This window comes from Uloborus diversus, chromosome 3 (assembly GCF_026930045.1).
Source record: "Uloborus diversus isolate 005 chromosome 3, Udiv.v.3.1, whole genome shotgun sequence".
NCBI classification, from domain to species: Eukaryota; Metazoa; Arthropoda; class Arachnida; order Araneae; family Uloboridae; genus Uloborus; species Uloborus diversus.
The window spans coordinates 48,731,143-48,755,317 of NC_072733.1; the positions used below are offsets into that span (position 1 = coordinate 48,731,143).

Here is a 24,175-nt window from a genome sequence, read left to right on the forward strand (position 1 = left end):
AAGATCGTTATGAGGACGAATTACCCTGGAAAAAAGATTGGAATGAATTGGACAATTTTAATATTGCTAAACAACGTTCAGAAGGGCTAAAGAGAAAATTTTATCGAAATGAAGAGTTGTATGAACAATATTCTGAAATAATCAAAGATTATTTAAATCAAGGGATTATAGAACAGGTGGAAGGGAATAAACCCGATTCACACAAGGCTATTTATGATATGCCATATCATGCAGTCTGTAAGGAAGACAAACTTACAACAAAGGTTCGAATAGTTTTTGACGCAAGTTCTCATGACTGTAATGAACTGTCATTAAATGATTGTTTGTGGCAAGGCACAGTTATAAATCCACTTCTATTCGATATTTTAGTGTAGTTTAAACTGCATAAGATAGCTTTTATTTCAGGTATCGAAAAAGCTTTTCTGCAGATTTCGCTAGCAGAAAGGAATTGCGATGCTGTTCGCTTCTTGTGGTTTAATGATCATTTTAAATCTCTCAAGGATTACAAATTATTAAAATTCAAGCGCAGTAATTTTGGAGTAAGTTCAAGCCCATTTTTGCTCTCAGCAACTATTAGACATCATCTAGTAGATGTCTAACAGTTGCTGATGAACTAATAGTTGCTCTTCTAGAAAAATATAAAAATGACAGTCCTCAAACAATTTCCCCTTTAGATAATTGCTTTTATGTTGATGACTTAATTTCCGGTGGTAAGAATCTTGAATAAGCACTTGAAATATCTCGCAGTGCAAAATATATTATGGAATATATTTCGGATGACTCTCCGAAAATGGATCAGCAACAATGCTGGCTTGATGGAGAACTGGAAAACGGAAAAGTCTGATACTTGTCCTTTGAATTCAAACAATAATTTAGGTACTCATGCCTTGGTACCCAAATGAAGATTATTTGAAAATAGATATTAGAAGTCTTTTTGATTTAGACTGTAAGGATACTAAACACACAATACTGCAAACAATAGGGAAGATCTTTGACCCTTTGGGATTAATCTCACCTTTTACAATAAGAGTAAAGTGCTTGATTCAGGAGCTTTGGCAGGAAAACATCTCGAGATGAAAACCTACCTCTGAAAATGGAAAAAGAATGGAGGCAATGGCATGCTAAATTACCTCTTTTAGAGGAACCGAAGATTCCAAGATTAGTAATCGATACAACCAGCAAGTAAGTCATTGTAGAAATTCATAGCTTCTGCGATGCCAGTAATAAAGCATACGGAGCTGCAGTTTATTTAAGAGTGAAAACAAGTGACGGAATTTATGTAAATCTCATAACTTCGAAGAGCCGTGTAGCACCTTTAAAGATCGTGACAATGCTAAGATTAGAACTACTTGGAGCCTTATTAAGTGCAAGATTAACTACTAAAGTGAAAGAAATCCTCGCCCAGAAGATAACGTCTATAGCATATTACTGGACGGACTCTAAAATAGCGCTTTATTGGATTAACGGCTCTACAAAGCGATGGAAGCAATTTGTTGCAAACCGTGTCATGAAAATCAAGGCACTTACAGATACTTATACAAGGGACAACCCGTGTGACATCTTGAGCAGAGGTGCTAGTGTTAGACATCCTGTAGATAACTTGATGTGGTTCCAGGGACCAAAATTTTTGGCAGCTGATAGTCTTCCTGCCCCCAAAGAGACAATTGATGTTCCTGAGAGACTATTTGCCAGAGATTAAAGTGAAATATAGGGACATTGAGAATGACTCTAAAATTAATATTTCTCTTTCTCTTTATAGCAGTTCTGAATTTATTGAGACATTGTATAGTCTAACAAATAATTTTAGTAAGCTAATTAGAATATGTAGTTATATTTTTAGGTTTAGAAACAATATCCTCCACAGAGGAATCAAAAGTACAAGTAAGTATCTCACCACCAGTGAGTTACAGTTTGCTACCGAATTTCTCATTAAAGAAGCTCAGAAAGTAAGTTCCCATGTAATATAGATGCTCTAAGAAAAGGGCAAAATGTTTCTCCTAATTCTAAGTTCAAATCATTACATCTGTTTTTGGATAACAACTCGATGCTTAGAGTATGGGGTAGACTAAAAAAATTTGAATTTACCGTTTGATTCAAAGCATCAATTGATTCTGCCTAGTGATCACAAACTTACTGCCTTAATTTTTGAATGTGTTCATAAGAAATATTTGCACATTGGTGCTCAAGGTTTAGTGCACCAAATTCGGATGCAATATTGGCCTCTTCAGTCAAAAAGCATTGCTCGAAAGGTAGTACATACTTGTGTTACATGTTTTAAGCAAAGACCAGAATCAATGGATCAATTAATGGGAGCCCTTCCCTCTAAATGTGATACACCTAATTCAACATTCTCATATTGTGGTGTACATTTTTGCGGAGCATTTTATATAAAATACAAAAATCAAAGAAAAGCAGTTAACTCAAAGGTTTACGTAGCAATCTTTGTATGCATGTCAACCAAAGCCGTGCATATGGAGATTGTAAGTGATTTATCCACTGCAGCATTTATCGCTGCTCTAAAAAGATTCTGTGCTAGGAGAGGTAAAATACGAACTATCACTTCTGACAACGCCACCAACTTTAAGGGTGCATGTTCAGAATTGAATTCATTCAAAAAAATGCTGAATTCTCCTAATGAGGACTTAGCAAATTTCTTAGCCAGTGAATTTATAACTTCGAAATTCATCCCCCCCCCTCGTTTTCCCAACTTCGAAGGCTTATGGGAAGCTGGGGTCAAATCCTTTAAACATCACCTCCATAGGGCATTAGGGAACAGTGAAATTACATTAGAAGATTTCGAAACTCGTCATTCAAATCGAAGCGATACGCAACTCACAGCCTTCATTTCCCCTTTCAGAAGACATAAATGAATTTGAGGTCCTAACTCCTGGGCAATTTTTGATCAGCAGTCCTATCTGTGCAATTCCTGAACCTAATGTTATAAATATTGCAGATAAAAGAATAACACATTGGCAACGTATTACAAAATACGTCCAAAGTATTTGAAAGTGGTGGTCCACGGACTATCTCAATCATCTGCAACAGTGTGGTATAAATGGCAGTCTAAGAAAGAAAATGTAAAAATATTAGCTTTAGTGCTATTAAAAGAAGAAAATATTCTACCATGCAAGTGGGTCCTTGCCCAAATTATTGAGGGGATTCCAGGAAAGGATGGAATTATTTGTACTTGTTAACTTAAAACTGCAACTGGGATACTTCAATGCCCCATATCCAAATTATGTTTATTGCCAATTCAAGATAATACAATTTAATTCAACAAATTCATCATGTATACTGCGTTTCATACTATACTTATTTTATTTTGTCAGTTTTATGCATATCTTAACCATTCATGTGTTTTGTTATCTTGTGTATTTTTCAACTGAATTGTAATTCTGAACTACAGTGGAATACGTTTAACACGACACTGAAGGGACCAAAACATTTTTTCATGTTAAAAGTATTTTGTGTTAAAAGATTTCTTATAATAAAAAAAAACAATACTTACGAATATTTTCAATGCCATCAAATTTTATTTCGAGTTCCATTCAAACAACTAGTTGGTGACATCCATTGGAATAAAATGCAAGTAAAAAATTATTGTGTTTTAGGGAACATGTTAGTTATCTTTTTTTGAATTGTCTTTTTCAGCGCCATATTCTCTACAATTGCTCCAGATCATCCATTGCTTGAGTCATCTATCCATTTGAATGAACATCTAAATTCTGCGACCTAGTTTGCTTGAACCAAATCACCAAAGCGTTTTCCAGATCTTCCTGTTTTGCAATCCTCATCCGTTTTCTCTCCGACTCAAACATTGACGAAATTTGATCCCTGTTATTTATTATTGTTGATCGAGTAGAATTGGCTATGCCAAACTCTTTGCAAATTTCTGTTTTAATCCTGCACTTTTCATCCACTGCATTAATCAAGACCATCTTCATTTTTAAAGAAATAGCTGTTTGCTTCCTTTTCTCAGCCATTGTGCCCACAAAACAGGAAAAAAAAAAGAGCTCAAACGAGAACCACAGAGTTTAGATATTTGCCAAAATTAATGCGAAATTCAACAGTCAACCTAACGAACAGTGCTAAATGTGTGTTAAAATGCTTAGGAATTTCTTATCCCCAAACTCATGACATTTCTTTTTCTGTAGAAGATAAGGATTCTATTCATTACAGAGGGAGTTCAAGATCCCTGTTGAATGGAGACAAAAGCATGAACAAAAAAGGAGCTGTGAATGAAGAGGAACTGGTTCCCGAAAGTTCCATGAAAACACTCTTCAGTGACTTGTAGCAAACTCGCCACTGAAAATCGAAAATAAAAAAAAATATTTTATGTAAAGCGAATTTTGTTTTGTGTTGAAAGAAAAATAATGTATTAAATTGCTATGTACACTGTCTGGACCGCGATATCATTTCGTGTTAGCCGATTTTTCATGTTAAGCGTTTTTGTGTTAAAAGTATTTCACTGTATATTATATTTCCCTCCGGGCAGCCATGTTGCGTCATGGGAAGATCCCAAGTTGCGTCACTGAACTGTTGCATCATGGGAAGAAATGCGCCTCTGCAAGGGATGCATTGCATTATATTAAGTTGGTTGTTAGCTGTTGGTTGTACCAATACATTGTATGCATGCTGCTAATTGTACATGTAAGCGGCTTTTGCTCGTTAATACCGATCTATTAAACAAATGAAAAGACTGAAAGCTTGTTTTTTGAGCATTATAACTTTGAACATCTCTTAAGATTTTACAATAGTATTTCAGGATTAAAGAACTACTTGCAGTTGCGTCATTTAATCATGAAAATTATGAAAGCCCAAAAATTGAAGCATGCTGTAAAGCCTAAACCACTTGAGATTCACATAGATATTTTTTATACTTTCTCAAATACATAAAAAGTAAGTATGCCAAGTTTTATTAAAATCTGAGACCGTGGGAGTCGGACCACATTTTTTAATGCACTTTTCTTAAAATGAATTTAAAAAATAAAAGTATTATTAAACTAATGAATAAAATAGGCAGATATAAGGTAGCATATGGTAAAAAACCTTCCAACACTAAAAATGATTGAAATATTTGCAGGATGCAAAAAGATTAAAATCTCAAACAAGGCATGCCATTTTCGGCGAAACGTGTTTGACGTCGTTAGCATGTTTCCCAAGCATAAGTTTTTGGCAGATATCGTGGAGGATAACGATTCAAGAGAGAAAAATAGAAAGAATAAGAAAACAAGAATCAAAAATTAAGAAAATCTGAATATTTTCAGATTTTAAAGAAAAATAGGAGCGATATGAGGCCTGAAAATGGTAAAAGGAGGAAAGATTACAGAATTATATTAGAACACTATATTAATGTGCCATAACGAATTGCTAATGATATTAATTTCAATGAAAGAGTGCAAGGAGGAGGGGGGACCAGATCCCATGGGTACGCTACTGACCTTCTTACAAAAGTACTTTAACATTCAGCAACAAATTTATATCTTTTTTCAAGCAATATGCAGCTTAAAGTACTCATAATTCATTTCACTTTTCATCCTGTTTCAGTAAAAATACCTTGAGTAAATTAGGTGTAAAATCTTGCTTTATTCAGTGGTACCATTTGGTGTACTTTGAGCTATCCCAAGGTACAGTAACTAAGGCCAGCAAAAAGTGGTTTATTTTTACCCAACACAAAGTAAAAGTTAAGTATTCAAACAGTTAAAAATACATCATGATTATTTATTGAACTGAAATTTATGTTTTTAAAAGTATAACAAAGGAAGCAGAAAATATTATAACAAGTAAACAAGTGGAGCTCAATCTAGCGCTGGCCAAGTTGTTCTGTGTGGCACATAGTTATGTTCAGTATATGTACTTAAACATGTGGATTTTTCTTTGTGAGGGTTGCTGGGCATGTTCCAGAGCTGTTAGTAATGTTCAAAAACTTTGAAAATTACACCAACAACCTACACAATAAATGATCACTTACTTTGTTAATTTTTTCTTTAGGATGGCTAAGCAAAGCAGGAAAATGAGAAAGTGCATCACAATTCAAAACTACTTGAGTCTGTTCATCTGTGCCAGTAACAATGTTACCAACAGCACGAAGAGCAGCAGTCTAAGAAACAAGATATTAATATTTAAATTTTAGGACTGATGTAAAAAATAACAAATTTTTTATGAGAAGTACACACCTGTACTTTATCTTCTTTATGACTTAGCAAAGGAACTAATTGTGGGACAACCGATGAGTCTATGACTATCTATAAAACAATTACAATAAAAATCTTAATACAAAATGAAAATAGTCAAAAATAACTTGAACTAAATGCATAACAAGTCCGTTGATAATAAAAAAGTGGCTTTAATATGAAATGACCATTGCATATTAAATTTTTTTTTTTTAAAAAGACAGTTTTTGATATTGATGAAATTTGATAGGTAATACAATATGTACCAATATTCTGTACTACAAATTAACTTAACTTTTTTCTTCATATTTTTTTATTCAATATATATATGTAACTATATATATATATATATATATATATATATATATATATTTTTTTTTTTTTTTTGCTCTACAGATGAGTAAAATTAAGGGGGTTTGATGCTTTTTCTGAGAGTTCTTACAAATTCCTTCAAATTAGTAGGAAGATCAAACTTTACTGTAAAGATGAAAAAAATTAACTTTTATTTGTGCATAAGAAGAAACGACTTAAATTAAGCCTAATTGAAAATTTTCCAGGATTAAATTGTAGTTCAAAAATTGCTGTTTTTGTCATTTTGAACATAAAGTCAATGAGGGACTTACAGTAAAAGGCTATTTCTTTTCCTACTGCAATTAGTTCTGAACACTAGAAGTACAGGGGAGGGGGAAGCTGATACTTATGCTGGTAGTATTTATTTATGAAAAACTTGCTTTACCTTAAAAAAAATTAAAAATTGTTTTTTTCACATCCTAAAAACAGCGTTTGGGTTAAGGGATAAAGTTTGAAAATGCTAGGGCGAAAATCTGTTATGTTGCTATGAAATGAAACAAAACTACTTTGTGTTTCTAAGACATACAGGGTGTTCCATTTTAACCTGCAAGATCTTTATTTTTTTGCAACTGTTGGTCCTAGATTGCATACTTCCAATTGTAAAAATGTTCAAAATCAGATGCAGAGTCAAGACATTGAAAGTTTGAAGTGAGAATAAAAATAAGTCAAAAGATACCAAATGTAACTTTTTGTATCAGCCTAGGTCCCCTAACTAATATTTAGAGAAATAATCTCAATTGAAAACTATTGCTAACACAAAAAACTTGACATTTGTGCGACCAAAACGCATATTTACCGATCCCAAGCGGTAATTCTGTAATCCACGCTATGGCTTGGTTTCTTCCATGCTCGATAGATGGCGCCACTACTTTTTCATGATTTTTTTTTGCTTTCTTTTCGAAAATGTCTTGTGTCTTTTGAAGTTTTAACCATGGATAGCTTAGCATCCGGCTTTACTTATTCAAATATTAATATTACAAACGATCAAAACGAAAATTTAACTTACAGAGTAAAAGAAATCACTGATGAAAATGCTGCAAATGTGGGTTTAAAAATTTTTTTTCTTAATTTAATTGCGGATAATCCCGAAAAAAAAAGATGTTATTAAAGGGACAGAACAGCCGATTTAAATTATTGGAATTAAAAAAAAAAATGAAAATTCATGTGCCTAAAGGTTTAACGTTGTAATTAATAATTTAATCAACGGTCTAATTGATACAACTATATCAATTAGATAACTTTATATGCAGTATTCGGGGGGAGGGGAGTACATATATATAGTGTGAAATGTAAGTCAGAACAGCTCTTTTAGAAAAGTACTCCAATAGGCTTTCTAGTTTTTTATTTATTTATTTATTTATTTATTTTTTTTTTTTGAAAAACACAAAGACACGCACCTATATTTACATATGGCAATGATTTTTTTTAGTGGTGGGGGTGTGATCGCTTCCTTTTGGGGGGGGGGGGGACATTCACCCTTAGTTTTATTTACCCATGTTTTGTAGCATTTTTTAAAATTAATTTTCTGTTTAGTTTGTTCTTTAAGTTTTGTTGTTTTTTCCACCAGTACTTACATGTTCTTTACTTAATTGCTATGTTGGGCCTTTTTTGGTTAAAGATTTTTTAGATTGTATTTGTGTTTTAATGAAAATTGAATTAATTTCTCTTTTGATTGGCTTATACAGATTTAACTTAAATATGCTCGTTAATTTTATACACAGAACTGGTTAGAACAACACAGTGAAAATACAAAAAGTACTTGGCGTGTTGCAACAACATATCCGAAATCAGGGAGATTTAATAAATACAAAATCAGCTATCGCTGTGTGCATAAGACAGACAGAAGAGTTTCTGGGGATGGTCCTTCAAAGCATACAGGACGCACTGCTAAATTGACAATTACAATACAAAGGTAAGTTACTTTCAACTAAATGTATATATAACAGGGTTTGAAATAGGGTTCAATTTCTAGGGGGGAATGTCCCCCGTTACTTCAGATTCCAGGGGGAATTTTTTGAATTTCGGGGAGAATTTTTATTAGTTCTGAAAATTTGTTTACAATTTTTTTTATAATTCATTTTTATTTCATTTTTCTATTTATTCATTTTTAAATTATAATTTTTTTGGTGTAATATCAGTCCCATTTTCAAATAATTATTCCTTAGTTTTGCAATTTTACTTTATTATTCCATTTTCAATAAAATATTTTACAACTAAGTAACATCACATACACTCAAACTGGTGGAAAAAACAACAAAAGTTAAAGAACAAACTAAACAGAAAATTAATTTTAAAAAATGCTACAAAACATGGGTAAATAAAACTAAGGGTGAATGTGTCCCCCCCCAAAGAAAGCGATCACACCCCCACCACCAAAAAAAAAATCATTGGCATATATATATTTTTGCGTGTGTGTTTTGCAATAAATAAACTAGAAAGCCTATTGGAGTACTTTGTAAAAGAGCTGTTCTGACTTACATTTCACACTATATATATGTACTCCCGCCCCCCCCCCCCGAATACTGCATATAATGTTATCTAATTGATATAGTTGTATCAATTAGACCATTGATTAAATTATTAATTACAATGTTAAACCTTTAGGCACATGAATTTTCACATTTTTTTTTAAATTCCAATAATTTAAATCGGCTGTTCTGTCCCTTTCATACCATTTTTTTTTTTTTTGGGATTATCCGCAATTAAATTAAGAAAAAAAAATTTAAAACTTACATTTGCAGCATTTTCATCAGTGATTTTTTTTACTCTGTAATTTAAATTTTCATTTTGATCGTTTGTAATATTAATATTTGAATAAGTAAAGCCGGATGGTAAGCTATCCATGGTTAAAACTTCAAAAGACACAAGACATTTTTGAAAAGAAAGCAAAAAAAATATCATGAAAAAGTAGTGGCGCCATCTATCGAGCATGGAAGAAACCAAGCCACAGCGTGGATTACAGAATTACCGCTTGGGATCGGTCAATATGCGACCAAAACTCAAGGAGATATTCCAGTTCAAAAGTTTAAGGGACCATACAGAAAATGAGATAGGAACTTACCGCCCTTTCAGAAGAATAACAGGTCATCAAAGTAAGAAAAACAAAATATTTATAATTTTCATTGCCATTCAAAAATAATTGCAAATGTTATATCATGATACACAAAAACACACTACAAAACCTCGAACAATTTGAAAAGCCACACTCGATGCACGCATAGAATTTTAAACATTTGTTAACCGCTATATTTTCCCTCAAAAGTTGTTATTGACGGCGAGTGAAAATTGGTGTAAGTCAGAAAACGCTATGTTTTATATCTCTGTGAATATTGGTCCTATTAATTTCAAACTTTTTGTTTTGGAATTATTTTTCAATGGAGATCATTTCTCTAAACATAAGTTACGGGACATGACCCATATAAAAAGTTAAATTTTGTATTTTGTCTTATTTTTATTTTCACCCCAAAATTTCAATATCTTACTCTGCATCTAATTTTGAACATTTTTGCCATTGGAAGTATACATCTGGGACTAGTGGTTGCGAAAATTAAGGTCTTGCTGTATAAGGGTGCCTTTGAAAAAAACATTTGTTTTTCGTGAAAATTGTTTTGTTGTTGTTCATCTTCTAGAAGGAGAAAAAAAAATTTAACTTTTGCCTTTTGAAAATTATTCACAGCTGAAACTTAACAGAACTAACAAATGACTCAGAAGCAACCAGAGTAAAACAACACAATTATAGCACTAATATACAGATTACTGCATACATATGTTTCAGGGCTTTAAGCAACCCTTATTTTCAGTGCAAAAATCTGGTTTTTACATCCAAGAGCTCACAACTTTTGCATTAAAAAAGGAGACCCTGAATTATATGTATGCAGTAATCTGTATATTTGTCCTATAATTACATTGGTTCTTGCCAGTTACTTCTCAGCACAAAAGTATTTATTTGTTAAATGACTTGGAAATTAAAAATTACTAGAATACCTGAATTTGATCATTACCGCCATCAGTCAGATAGGATAATGCCCACACTGTGTCAACCAAAATCTAGAAGACAAGATTTAAAAGAGTAAAACAGAATAGTTTGCACTTAACAAAAATACTAAAGAAAAGCTTTGAAATATCTTGGATAAACTTAAGCCATAAGATACAATTATTTTTTATTCATCTGCAATTGCCTTAAAAAAAATTGTGAGCACATCTAGATAAAAGCGACTCTTTTAATACAAAGGGACCATAAATTTAACAAAGAAAAACAAATGTGAGATGTTTTGCATTTATGACTTTTTACAATACTTATATACTAAAACTTCTACACAAAACCTTATGCATAGTAACAGAATTTGGCAACGCAGGGACCGCGTTAAGCATTCGCCAATGCGCCAAATGCAATAAAATCGTAAAATCGGCAAACGAAATTCAAATTTGGGGAATTTATTGGCGAACAGAAAATTCTCAAAAATATACACAGATGAAAAAAAAATCTCCCTTCAGATGTCAATCTAGATAAAAATTAGGTCCGTTCACAAAATTTGGACCCCTAAAAACGGACCCTTCACAAAATTTCGACTCCTAAAAAGGAACCTTTCACAAAACTCCCAGAATAACAATCACTGAAAGTTGTTTTATCCTCGAACCACTCCGAGTAGATTGAGACGCGCGTTAGCATTGGATCGTTACCGTCCATCTGATTGGAGGAAGGATGCCTCTTGCCTCTTTGCGCCACTGTACTTGCGCCTCTCGCTGATTGGATATCGAGTGCGCAACGTGGCTACCGATAAAAAGTGTTGGTGGATGCCTTGTTGAATAGCGCATTTGTTTCATTGTGTTCGATGTCTGAAACATCGGAGTAAGATAGGAATGCAGTCTTTACTTCGTTAAAAGCTTTTATTTCTACTCTCAAATTTATTAGAGAATGATAAATATCACTTGAAGTTGTTTTTAGCCATTTTTTCTTTGAAAAATTACATATAATTTGTGGAAAACTACTTAATTTGCATTTTTTTCTCACCAAATTTCTAAATACGGACAAAAATTCCTGGATATACCCCTGCCCTTATCCTCAAAAATTAAATTATACTTCACTTTCTGATTAAATATTTCTGCAGACAAAAATATATTAAAATGAGTAAAAGTTAGTCTGACTAAAACTTTTGAAATTTGGCTAACACTTTAAAAATTTGGCTAATTTACTGGCAAACAATTCGAAATCCTTAGCACGATCCCTGCAAGGCCAATCTCGCATTTTCCTGAGCAATGAGTTTTCTTGAAATTTATGAAATTTTTAATGCAGAAAAATGAGAACAAATAAATTCTTTGAATTTAACTTTTTTAATGTTTTCTCACTCAATGAACCCTTAAATAAGAAGCGTCAATTATGTGCCAGCAAGAAAAACTCAGAAGAAATATATGGAACTTTAACCAGCTGTTAAATTACTCAAATGAACTGAAACGATACTTTGTGGGTATTTGGTGATGTCAGATTTCCAACCTCTAGATATTCATATGACAAGAGATCAATGCTCCATCTACCAGAGTACCCACAGCAATAAAATAACTTACATAAACCATTTAATGATATTTTGCATAATCATATACATTGCTTCTCAAAGGTTTTTTTTTTTTTTTTTTTTTTGTAGGAATGCCATAACTTGCTCAATATGTCACCAAACTTCACAGGTAAGGTATCATTTTAAAGACATTTTCCTCTGCTTTTACCAAAAAATGAACAGCCAATTTACCTTTTTGCTGCTTTTTTCAAACATATCTATTTTTTAAACTAAGCACTGATTTAATTTATAGCAGCCCAAATTACCAGTCCATTAGCTCAGTGAAAGATAGGGTCATGCTAACAATTCGGCGGTGGTGTCTTCAATTTGCCATGGGGTAAAAAGAATTGTTTTAATGATTTACTTCCCTCAGCAGAATTCTGATTTAAATTTCAATGAATATAAACTAACTGCAAGATTCAGAACCACAGTTGAGTTATTGCAAAAGAATTAGAAAAGAAAACATCTTTTACAATGGTGAATCGCAATATTTTTTTCTTAAGCATTGTGTTTATGTGTAACAGTATAACATCGTGAGATGCACTCATTAGCTGCACTAATTAGAGCGACATTTTAATAAGTCAAAGATCTCATATTTGATCCCTCAATGGACAAAAAAAAAATTTTTTTTTTGAATGATTTACTTTCCTTAGTCAAATTCTGATCCCATAATCCTTGAATACATTATCTTAACTATTGCTTTAGTTGGAAAAATAGTGCAAATTTAATGTAAATTGGTTTCACACACACACAAACAAACCAGCTTTTTTCCCCCCTCCAATGATGTTTCTAACTACAGCACTGATCTTAACTCATTTCCGGATTCAGAACTACAGTTTTGCTATTGCAAGACCAAGATAATGCAGACGAATGCTGTTCAAAGAAAAAATTTTAAGTTTGCAGAGAGTTTGACATTTTCTCGAAAAGTGTTTTTATTTATCTAGATTTCTAACCGCAACATGCCTTGATTTTGTCGATTATATCCGGATTATTGTTTCAAATTGAAGCCTTAAAAACAAATCTTTCATGCCATTTTTCGTTTTTTGAATGCATTCTTGAATGGATGGAGTTCAGGAACTCTCCTTTGGCAACACAGTATACTCTTGATATCTCGAACTTGGATATTTCGAACTTTTATTTCTCGAAAACCTTGGTATGACGAAACATTATTTTCACCACCTTGATTTTGCGTATTTGTCTGTTATTTTTCATTCTTATGTCTAAGAGTTTTTAATCAAAACCTTGTTATGTGAAACGCTTTTCAAAGTGACGAATACGAATGATTTGGAAAAGTTTATCTACTATCACTTTCATTCTACAGCCCGGGGGTGTCAGAAAATTCACCCCCCTGAGAAGTCCAAAAACCTACCTAATTTTTTTTGCCTTTCTTCTCACCCTTTTTGTCGGATCTTTCGACTTTTCCACCTCTAAAAAAGGGGAGATGAATGGGAAAACAGTTTTAGAGACAAAGGGAATGGTGCAATCCTTTGTCTAACTTCTTTTGTTCCGGGGTGTTTGAAACTCATTTGAAGCCGTTTTGCAACTTGGTAATCTTTTAGTCATGGTAAATCACTTAATTTTGCTATTTCACAACTGCATTATTTTTTATCCTTTATCCTCTATCATTTTTGACTCATTTTAAAATTTAACTTTTTGTTATTGTATTAAAACTTTTTTTTTTTACTTTCATTCATATTTTCACTTATTTTTAACTATAATGTCTAATTTCAGAATATTATTTTATTATGATTTTGACCTTGTTATCTCGAATAAAATAATCTATATCTCGCAATAAAATAAATCTTGGGGCATAAGATTTTCATACTTACAACATAAATCAGTTCTGATTGGAACAGTCTGAAGTAACGAGAACAAACCAGAAAAGAAGGAAAGGTGGGGGAAGGGTATGGGCAACTAATGAACGAGCACAGTTCCTCTTACTATTTTCATTTGAAAAAGAATTCTTTTAGAAGATAACAGGTAGTAAAATTAGTAATATAAAAACTGCTTCAATGAAAATATTTTTAACGAGGTACTTCCCAATATCCATTTATTTAAAAAAAATTAATGAATCCTTACCCAGGGGAGGGCCCCTGAATCACATCCCTCTTACTGTACTCAAATCTTTCCTAAAGAAGCGTTATAAATACCTCAGCCTTGAAAAATTTTCAGAAGAGAACTCCTGAATCCCTTCCCTTAACAGGGTTCATACTCATTTTTAAAAGTAAAAATTAAGGACTTTTTAAGGACTCTCAAACATTTAAAGGACTCATCGGGAAAATGATTACAGCTTTTCAGGGGGGAGGGGCAAAATACTTGTTACATATTATACATACACATGCACAAATGCATAACATTGTTTCCAAAATACAGGAATAGGCGCAATTGACTGGGATGTCCCATTATCAGTGAATAAAATTTTAAAATTTGACACATCACAGGGATGAGAATGATCAAAGAGCAAAAAGGACAAAATCCTACCCCCCCCAAAAAAAAAAAAATTCTGAAAATCAAGCACAAAAGGGGATGAGATCATAGCCCTTAGCATCCATGACATTCCAAAATTCAACAAAATCAGCTAATTGACCAGTTTCAAAGATAATATGAAAGTTTTTCCCAGTTAATTATGCTTGAAATGATTAGGTAGTAATTAATACAATACATGGCAAATATTGTTCTTAAAACATAGTATTTATTTCTCAAATTTCAGTTATAAAAAAGATCAGTAAAATGAGGATAGCTGTGGAAAATTAGTTGCATATTAAAGCATTATTTTTTTAGCATACATGATTGGAGTGAGAGGCAAATTGAAGGAAAACAACTAAAATTTTTTTTTCTTGAAGATATTTAAACTATTGTTTTGTTATTATTGCTTTTGATCTGTTATTGTTACTAAAATCCCACTTTGAACAAATTTGTTATAGTGTACTATTTCTCGTAAGTTTGTTTATTTCTATATAAATTTAAATTTTGAAAGAAAGGAATTTCTAACTCCTGAGTCCTCAAATAAAGGGGTTGATGGAGCCAGAGTTCAACCTTGGCTGTCTCACTCAATAATATAAATATTTTTTAGATTTTTTTAGTGAAAAATATTTTTTAAAGAAAAACATTTGAATTTAAGGTATTTAAAATGAGGAAGTAAATTTTTGGATTTGTTTGTAAAGTAAAAATTTACAGCATAAAAAGTCTAAGTTTCCCTTATGTGATGGAACATACTTTTAACAGCAAGAATTATATATATATATATAAATATATATATATATATATATATATATAAATATATATATATATATATATATATATATATATATAAGTTCATTATCCTTTTCCTTGCATTGGAACTAATAATTTGGTTTAAAAAACACTTCATAATATTATTTCAGGATTTAAAAAAAAATATATGCTGAAGTTGCTTCATTTAGTCATAAATTCCAAAAAGTTTTACAAGCCGTAAAGCTAAACCTAAACTATTAGATATTCACTATAAATATTTTTAAAGCATCCTTAAGTACATAAACACAGTAACCAAACAAGTTCAAATACAATAGAGGCTGAGATTTGAACCACATTTTTTCGATAGTCTTTTGCATTTTTTCTAAAATAAATTTAAGAAATAAAAATATTACTGAAATAATGAAAAAAAAAAAATAACCAGGTATAAAGTAGCATATGGTAAAAAAACCTTCTAACATTTAAAAAGATTGAAATATTTGCAGGATGCAAAAAGATTGAAATCTCAAACAAGGCAAGCAGTTTTCGGCGAAGCATGTGTTTGGCGTCGTTGGGCATGTCACCAAAACATACGTTTTCGGCAGATATAGTGGAGGATAAAGATTTGAAGGGTAAAAAAAAAATCAGGAAAAGAGGACCGAACTTTATACAGTTTTTAAAATATTAAGGAAATTTTCAGAAAATTAAGGACATTTTAAGGGTTGTTTAGAGACCTTAATTTTGCTTGATGAAATTAAGGGTTTCTTAAGGTTTTATAAGGAAGTACGAACTCGGCTTAAGTTCGCCACAACTGTCATAAATTTGTGTTTTTAAGGCTTTAGGTTCTATTTTTTTCTAGGAACAGTACCCCCCTTATCTATATGCATGGCCAATGACAGTCTAAAAGTTTTAAGACTTCAGTTTCGGAAACTTTTCGGAAGAAGCTTCTGACTCGCTTCCCCTTTAAGGCATCCAAAGATAGCCAAAAATAGTTCTTAGAACTTGTGTGATGGCAGCTCCCTCCCCCCCCCTCCGAACTTTACCAAAGAGAGTATAAGTTTATGCTTTACATTTAGATTTTTATTGAAAGAAATACCCTCTTCCCACATCGCCAAATACAGCGAAATGTTTCAAAACTTCAATTTCAAAACTGTTTTGAGAGAGAAGCCCCTGAATTCCCCAACTCTGAACTTACCTAAAGATAGTCAAAATAGCATCTCAATACTTCAACGTGGAGAAATTCTCTGGGGATAACACCCAAACTTCTTTGCTTAAGTTCACTAAATATGATTTAAATTTGTGCTTTTGTGACTGCTGTTTCATAAATATTTAAAGGAGATGACCACACCCCTTACCCCTTTCGTCACCCAAGACAGCTATAAAGTTAAAAAATGTATTGAAAGGAAGCCTTCAAACTCCTTCTTAGATCCCTCAAAGTTTGACTGAAACGGAATTCTGAAAACATCAGCTTTAAAAACATTTCGGGGGAGGGGGAGGTGAGAGGAAATGCCCCAACCCTACCCCCTATGTTCACTTAAGATAGTCTAAAATTGAGCTAATTATGAAGATTCCGGTTTCAGAATTTTGCCTAAAGAGAGCCCCCCATCCCCCTAATCTTGACATCACCAATGACAGACTAATAGTTTTAAGATTTCAGTTATAAACATTTTTCGCAAGAGAGTCCCAAATACCCTCTCCCCTAAGTCTTCTAAACCATAGCCTAAAATCGAGTTTATAATACTTTGGCTAACATTAGAATACCAGAAAACCTCTCATAAATTTACTAAAGATTGCCTAAATTAGTGTTTCTAAAACTACATTTTTCGTTTTTTTTTTAAATCCAATCCCCCTCCCTATTTTTACACCACTAAAGACACCCTAATCATTTTTGAATTAAATTTCCAAGAGTTTGCAGAGAAGAAATCAGAACTACCAGTAACTTCAAATATGGCCTACAATTGTGTTTTTCGACTTTTTTTTTGGAGATCTTGAGTCTCTCCCCCTTCCTTATCTAAGAAATCAACCTTTTAAGGGGTTACAGTACCTCAAAAATGATCAAACGATCACAAAAATTGTTATTGCTTATTTCAAAACTAAAAACTATTTAAAACACAGGGAAAAAGTTTCATCACTTTATTTCAAACATTTAAAAAGTTATGAGTGGTTTTAGGTCATGCTCGCTATGCATTCTTATGCAAAAGAAAAACTTTAAATTGCTTTTTCTCGATGATCGTTTTTTAATGTCTTCAAGCTGGAGATTACAAAATTCAGCCTGAAGTGCATCTAAAGTTTCATCCTCGTTAGAAGCATCAATTGCTTTTAAGAAGATACATGGAAACTTATCTACAAAAAAAGTATATTAGAAAATGATGCTGTTTCAATTTCATTTAAGTTTGATACTTCAGCATTTTTAAATGTTTCATCATCAATTGGAAATTTTTGAATGATGTAAAATCACATGATGACACAATATTCTTTAACACTCGAAAAAAATTCTTCTTTGATATAGCCAAACCAGAAACTATTTTTTCTGTGCTTCTACCAATGAAAATGTCTTCATCAAGACTTTGGTTTTCCATAGCATAGTAGTTTACAGCTTTAATCATTTCAGCATTTTTTATAACGGATGGCAACACAAATTTGGATAAAACATCTTTAAAAAGATTCAGGAGAAATGATCTAGCTAATTGTGTGATTGGCTTGCTACTTTGAAATAATACATTTGTTTTGTCAAATGTTGGCAAAATGAATAATAAAAATGCGGAAACAGCTCTGTGCAAGTCATCGGATAAAAACATAAAGATTCTTTCTTCAGGGGAACGTATTTTGGGAGAGTCAGAAGAGTTTGTTTTGATTGAATGGTTACATTAGCGGTACTTTCACTTCCTTTCACATTTTTTTTGCCATGTGCAAACTTCTTATTTAATTTTTCAGCTGGATCTTCATTCTGTCTCTTACTGGTACTATAACTTACTTCCACAAATTTTTTGCCATGTGCAAACTTCTTATTTAATTTTTCAACTGGCTCTTCATTATGTCTCTTATCAGAAGCACTACAAGTTTTACACTCAATTTAGGAGTGAACTTGCATGATCAGCAGAACCTAATGGCATGTTGTGTTCAATTAAAACCGATGTGAACAGACATTCAGCTTCGATACCAACATTGGAAGAGGTACTAGGTCGGGAAAAATTTAAAGTTTGATTATTTTCAACACTTTGTTTACTTTCCAGGTGTTCTTTTGTGTGGATATGAGAAATAACATCTCCTTTTCCTTTATGTGCTATGGAAAAATCGCAACAGCACAAAGAGCAAAATGCAAACTGATGACCTTTTCTTGATTCAATGATGAATGGGTGATCAACACTGTAAGACTTGTTAAAGATAGAATTATATTTTCTGCCAGACATCTTCAAGTTCCACCAAAATTCAAAACTTTTCCGAAGCATTCTAAACATTCATTGTCTACGCATTCTGCAGTTTGCAGTAACTAATGTAAGCAAGTACATAGCTGCCAACATGCCAACTTAAAAAATCTTACAATGTATGCGGTGGCTATATTTCTATGCTTTTTTGACCATTGTAAAGCAAAGTATTAAAATTTAAAGTATGATAATATTTTCAATCTTTACCGACACTTGATCTGTGCTTTTATAAGCAAAAAATAAATTAATTAAAATAAATTAATTTTAAAAAATAAATTTAAAAATAAGTAAATAAATAAACTTGTATTTCTTTGAACTAAAACTTTGAAAAGTTGCTGACTTTGCAGCTTTCAAAAATTGTCTATCAAAAACTTATTCAAAACAATAGTTTTTCTGTAAGTTCTTAAAGATTAAAATGTTCTCCACGCTGTTATCCGATAAAGAAAAACGCAGCTCTGTCTGGTCCTACAAAAATGAATAGCAAACTTTTGAACATCACGTGCAATTCTCATAACACATCGCTGCGCATGATAATAGCAAAACAGAATGTGTCATGCTCGATGTGTAACGCGTCACAGAAACTAAAAACCTAAAAATCGTACAAATCTACCATAAGACCGTACAATCTTACAAAACGTCCGAAAATCTTACAATGTACAGTTAAATCATACAAGTTGGCAGCTATTCAAGTAGTAAGTAGAAAGCGTGCGTGAACACGTTACTTGGCACAATGCCAAAGATCTCAACCATCCTGCTGAGCGGAAAGATTTAGGGCCGCCAACGGGGAACAGCGTTGAGCTTGGCGCCGCCACAGAGTGATCTATGATGTCATGTTGAATAGCGATGATCATTAGAAGGGTGAACCAATTGCTGACTCGCAGTAGATAAAGGAAGGTCACTGCCCATAACGGAAGAAAATGCGAACCCGTTCCCGTTCTTATGATTACCGACGGAAAAATTGTGGAATTCTGTAAAAAAAATAAAAATCACAAAAATTGGGTAACCTGGAAGATGCAGTAAAAATCCGGCATTGCCGGGCAAAATCCGGAAAGTTGGCAAGTCTGGAAAATTTGAGAAATAATTTGAGTTAGCAGACAGTTTTACACTTATCTTGGTCTAAATAATGCATTGAAAAGTTGACAACTATTTTACAGAAACTTCAGGAGTATTGACTTAAACGAGCTGATGTGTGCATCACATGACTTCCTTTTACTCCAATTTAATGTCATTTCTTCATTATTGGCGATTTTAACGTGATTCAATTGTACGCTCTCTAAATATCACCAACAGTGGCCATATTGAAACCAAATTTAAAAAAAAAAAAGCATCGCAAAATTTGTCGCCAAGTTGGCGACCAAAAGACTGGCGATGTATCGCCAAGTGTCCGACAAATTATAACACCACTTGAGTTTACATCGAAATTAATAATGATTTCCCCCCAAAAAGGTGCAAAAGATCCCCTTAGGTACATCTGAATGCAACTAAAATTGAAGGTGCACAACTAGGCCGCACTAGGAGTCTACGTACCAAATTTCAACTTTCTAGAGCATACCGTTTTTGAGTTATGCGAGATACATACACACATACGCACATACATAGACGTCATGAGAAAATTCGTTGTAATTAACTCGGGGGTCGTCAAAATGGATATTTCGGGTGTCTGTAGTTTCCTAGGCATATATCCATGTGTGGTCCGGTCGAAAAAAACTCAACATTCATTTGGGGGTGAGAAAAATGGAAATTAAGGCCGATTTTTGAGTGAAATTTTTTTCGCGAATACAATACTTCCTTTTTTGTAAAAGGAAAAGATTCTAAAGTTCTTCGGGAGTAATGCAAAAAGTGAGAAATTATTGCTTACTATCAACAGGAAAAACTTAAAAGTTACACTATTAGTACTGTCACTTGTAAGAAGTATAAAACTAAGAGAAAAATTTTAAAAATATCTGTATTATTATAAATATCTACATTTATATTTTCCCTCATTTTTTTTTTTTTTTACACAGAGCCCAAGTGAGAGTTTATGATAAACAATGAATTCAAACACAAACAAAAGAGAAAAAAAATTCAAAACCAAAATCTTACATTTACATCTGTATGATGAATCAAAATGCAAAGAGCAGGAAGCAAATCTTTTATTGTGTCTACAGGAGGTGGAGGGTCTTTATTTCGACATAAGTTTACTATAACCCAAGTAACATTTCTTAAAAACTGCAGAGGTATTTCTGGCTTAATAAATGAGAGCAGCGGAGTAACTACACCTAACCTTATCACATAATCTCGAAATTCTGGTCCATCACCTAAAAAAGAATTGAAATCTTTTGTTATGCTTACAGACTATTTGCTATCAACATGTTAAAATAATTGCAGAAAACAGTGGAATTAAGCTAAATAAAATGTACATCAAACAGTAGATATAGTGATTAAATCTTAGCAAGTTTTCATAAACATAAGAAATTCAATTTAGTATTTTATTTCATCAAATATCAGAAATTTACTCTGTGAAAAGGAGTTACAGAAATTTAACATCCACATAAGTCAAAAATGTAGCATTACAACAGGGATGTGTGAACCAAAACTCGCTTTTGAAGCAATCTTGGAAGCAGGAAAATGGCGAGTTTAGAGCAGCTTAGAGCAATAAAACGGTGAATTTGGAGCAGCCTGGAACAATAAAATTGCAAGTTTGGAGCAGCTTGCAGGAGCAATATTTAAATTTTGCATCAATTTGGAGCAACTATATATATATCACATGCAGAAATGTATGCCGACATAACAAAAAATTAACAGGGGTCCGTCCAGGATTTTCCACAGGATCTGTTTCTAGTGAAAAATCAAATGATTTTGTGAAAAATGAATTAATTTTGTGAAAAGTCAAATAATTTCGCAAAAAAAAAGTGTTAAAATGAAATTTTAGAATTTAGAAATGACACAAACTGCATCATTCAAACTTAAAGTTGAGTGTTTTCCTTTTCAATGTTGAAAATATATTTCCGGGGTATTTTTCTAGTATTTAGCCGGAAGGGCGGCATCGCTCTCAAGTATCAATATTTATCTACCATTTTACATTATGTTAAGTTATACTAGAAATATTTATGTACAGTATTTAAAATATTTGTAACAAAAAAAAAAAAAAAATAATAACAAATAAAATTTAGACAAGGGTTCAGCATTTAACTTTTTGACCCAAGGCACTTTTAAAAAGCACAGAATTTCTTTTAAAACTTATAAATTCCGTGATTTTTTCAAAAATAAAAAGAGATTTTATTTGTTTACCATCCTTGTTAGCAACGAAATATCAAACCCATATAATTTTCTCCCAAAATAACAGTTAAACATTGCACAGCACCCCTAAAAACGCAAATAATGACAAACTGGTAAAATGATGAGAATATTTTCTAATCAAGTCATTATAAAGGTTTAACATCAGACCCTAAGTGGCGATAATCACAAAGTTGGTAACCCTATCTGAAGCGATCATATTTTTTCCCCACCCTTACTATCCCTTTGCACTTCTAAGTTCATTTTGCTGATATATATTATCATTGTTTATTAAATCAAGAGCATGGAGAAAAGTGCTTAGCAACGCCTTTTCAGAAAAGTTTACAACAACACCGCTGCTAATTAGCTGTGATAAAATGAACAAACAAAATTATTTATAACCAAACTTATTTTCAGCTGTTGTATTTCTTCCCAGAACACAAACAGCAAGCATTATATTTATTTGGCAGTAGCAATTACTTATCACTTGCAGGAGCATCACAAGAGTGCCGATTTTTTCTTCTTTGCAAAATTAGCAGCTTTTGTATAAGCTGATCCCTCTAATTTGACTTTAAAAAAGTTCCAAAAACTATCGGTTTTATACACCGAAATATGCGTTATTTTGCTTTCAGATTTGTTCTTTCAATAAACCCTTTGTGAAAATAATTTTTGCGAGTTGCTATAGCATGGAAAAGTTGCGATTGGCGACAGCTTAAAAAACAAAAAAAAATGCGGAAGTCCCATTCTTTACAGTAATTAGGTATTTTCAGATAATAGAAGATTGTAAAATATTTACAGGGGATAAAAACAGCCAAAAATCAAAAAAGAAGAAAAATTATGAGACCTAAAATTTGAATATATATATATATATATATATATATATATATATATAATGTATGTATTTTACATTACGCAAAATTATATTGATACTATACTGTCTTTTAAATATCAATAGATAATTTATTATTTTTTTTTACTAGTAGAAATGCCAACAAATGAATAAATAAAATAAGGTTGCATTTTAGTAATTTTATTTATCAAGATTTTAACAGATATATCAATTTCAATTACCACTTTCAATTTCCCATAGCAGACAAATCAGTTGAAATTAAAAGTTTATAATGTGACATCTAATGCTATAAAACGTCCATATAATTAGACACTTAATACAAGCTGAATCATTGGACACCATAATTACAAAATGACATTATCAGTCAGGGTCGAATTTAGCTCCATGCCGCCCCTAGGCAGATTTGAAATATGCTGCCCCCTCCCCCTAAAAAAAGAAAAAACTCCCAAAAGAGTGTTTCCAAAATTGAAACTGTCAAGCTTATGAAGAAACGATGACATTCCTATTCAGGGGCACCCCGATGGGGGAGCTGACATAGCGATCTCCCCAAAAAATTCCATATTCGGCAAATTTTGCTGACGATTCGGAAAATTTGGAGATATTATTGCAACATATTCTTTCTTATTTTTTTCTATTTTTAAAATTGTTTTTTAATGATACCTAACGTTCCTTCTCATTAGATGTTAGGTTTGTATGTATGATATACGTATAAGTTCGTGTTTTATCATTTGGTAAAATTAGAATTTTCCTCCTCCCAAAAACTTTAGTTTGATGCACCTAATGTTTATATTATTTAATTTTGTCAAACGTTCATGGCTCAAGTATTGCTCTTGGGCAAGTTATTATGCAATTCACAAAAGGTCAATTTTATTAATATTTACAATACAATTATTAATTAATAGAGCATGGTTATTATTTTTTCATGGCCCTATAGTTTCATAAAACATGTTCCCTTTAACGAAAAATGATATAGACTGGAATTAGACCTATAAGGGAAAATATAATGTTAGAAAATGGGGAGATAAAGAGCAACTGAGATTTTTCTCAAATGCTAAGCATGTTGGTATGTTTCACATAAGACAGAATCTTGATTTTCAGAAAAAAATTTCTTTGTTGTTTCATTATTTGTTCTTGTTTGATAAAAGACATTTTGATTGCAGGCAAAAAAACGATTACATTCTGAATTAATTCTGTTATTTTTTTTTAAGTCATGGATTAGTGCTCATTTGATCAAAGGGTCGTTCCACATCAAATCAACCACAAAAATGGGATTTTAACACCCACCGTCTCGGAATTTGATCAAACTTGGTATACTTCATCCCTTTATGGTTACAAGCAACCCCCTAATTTTTTTTTTCCTTT

The 24,175-nt window shown here is 32.2% G+C and overlaps 1 protein-coding gene across 1 annotated transcript in view; it reads right to left on the bottom strand.

Annotated features, from left to right (window-relative positions):
• LOC129219253 (importin subunit alpha-3-like) overlaps positions 1–24,175 on the bottom strand; it is a 202,417-nt gene that overhangs the window by 35,688 nt on the left and 142,554 nt on the right. Inside the window, exons 6-9 of the mRNA XM_054853581.1 lie at positions 20,791–21,005; positions 10,509–10,571; positions 6,177–6,245; positions 5,972–6,100 (exon numbers count right to left, since the gene is read on the bottom strand). Coding sequence (XP_054709556.1) covers positions 5,972–6,100; positions 6,177–6,245; positions 10,509–10,571; positions 20,791–21,005 — 476 coding nt within the window. The remainder of the gene's footprint in view (positions 1–5,971; positions 6,101–6,176; positions 6,246–10,508; positions 10,572–20,790; positions 21,006–24,175) is intronic.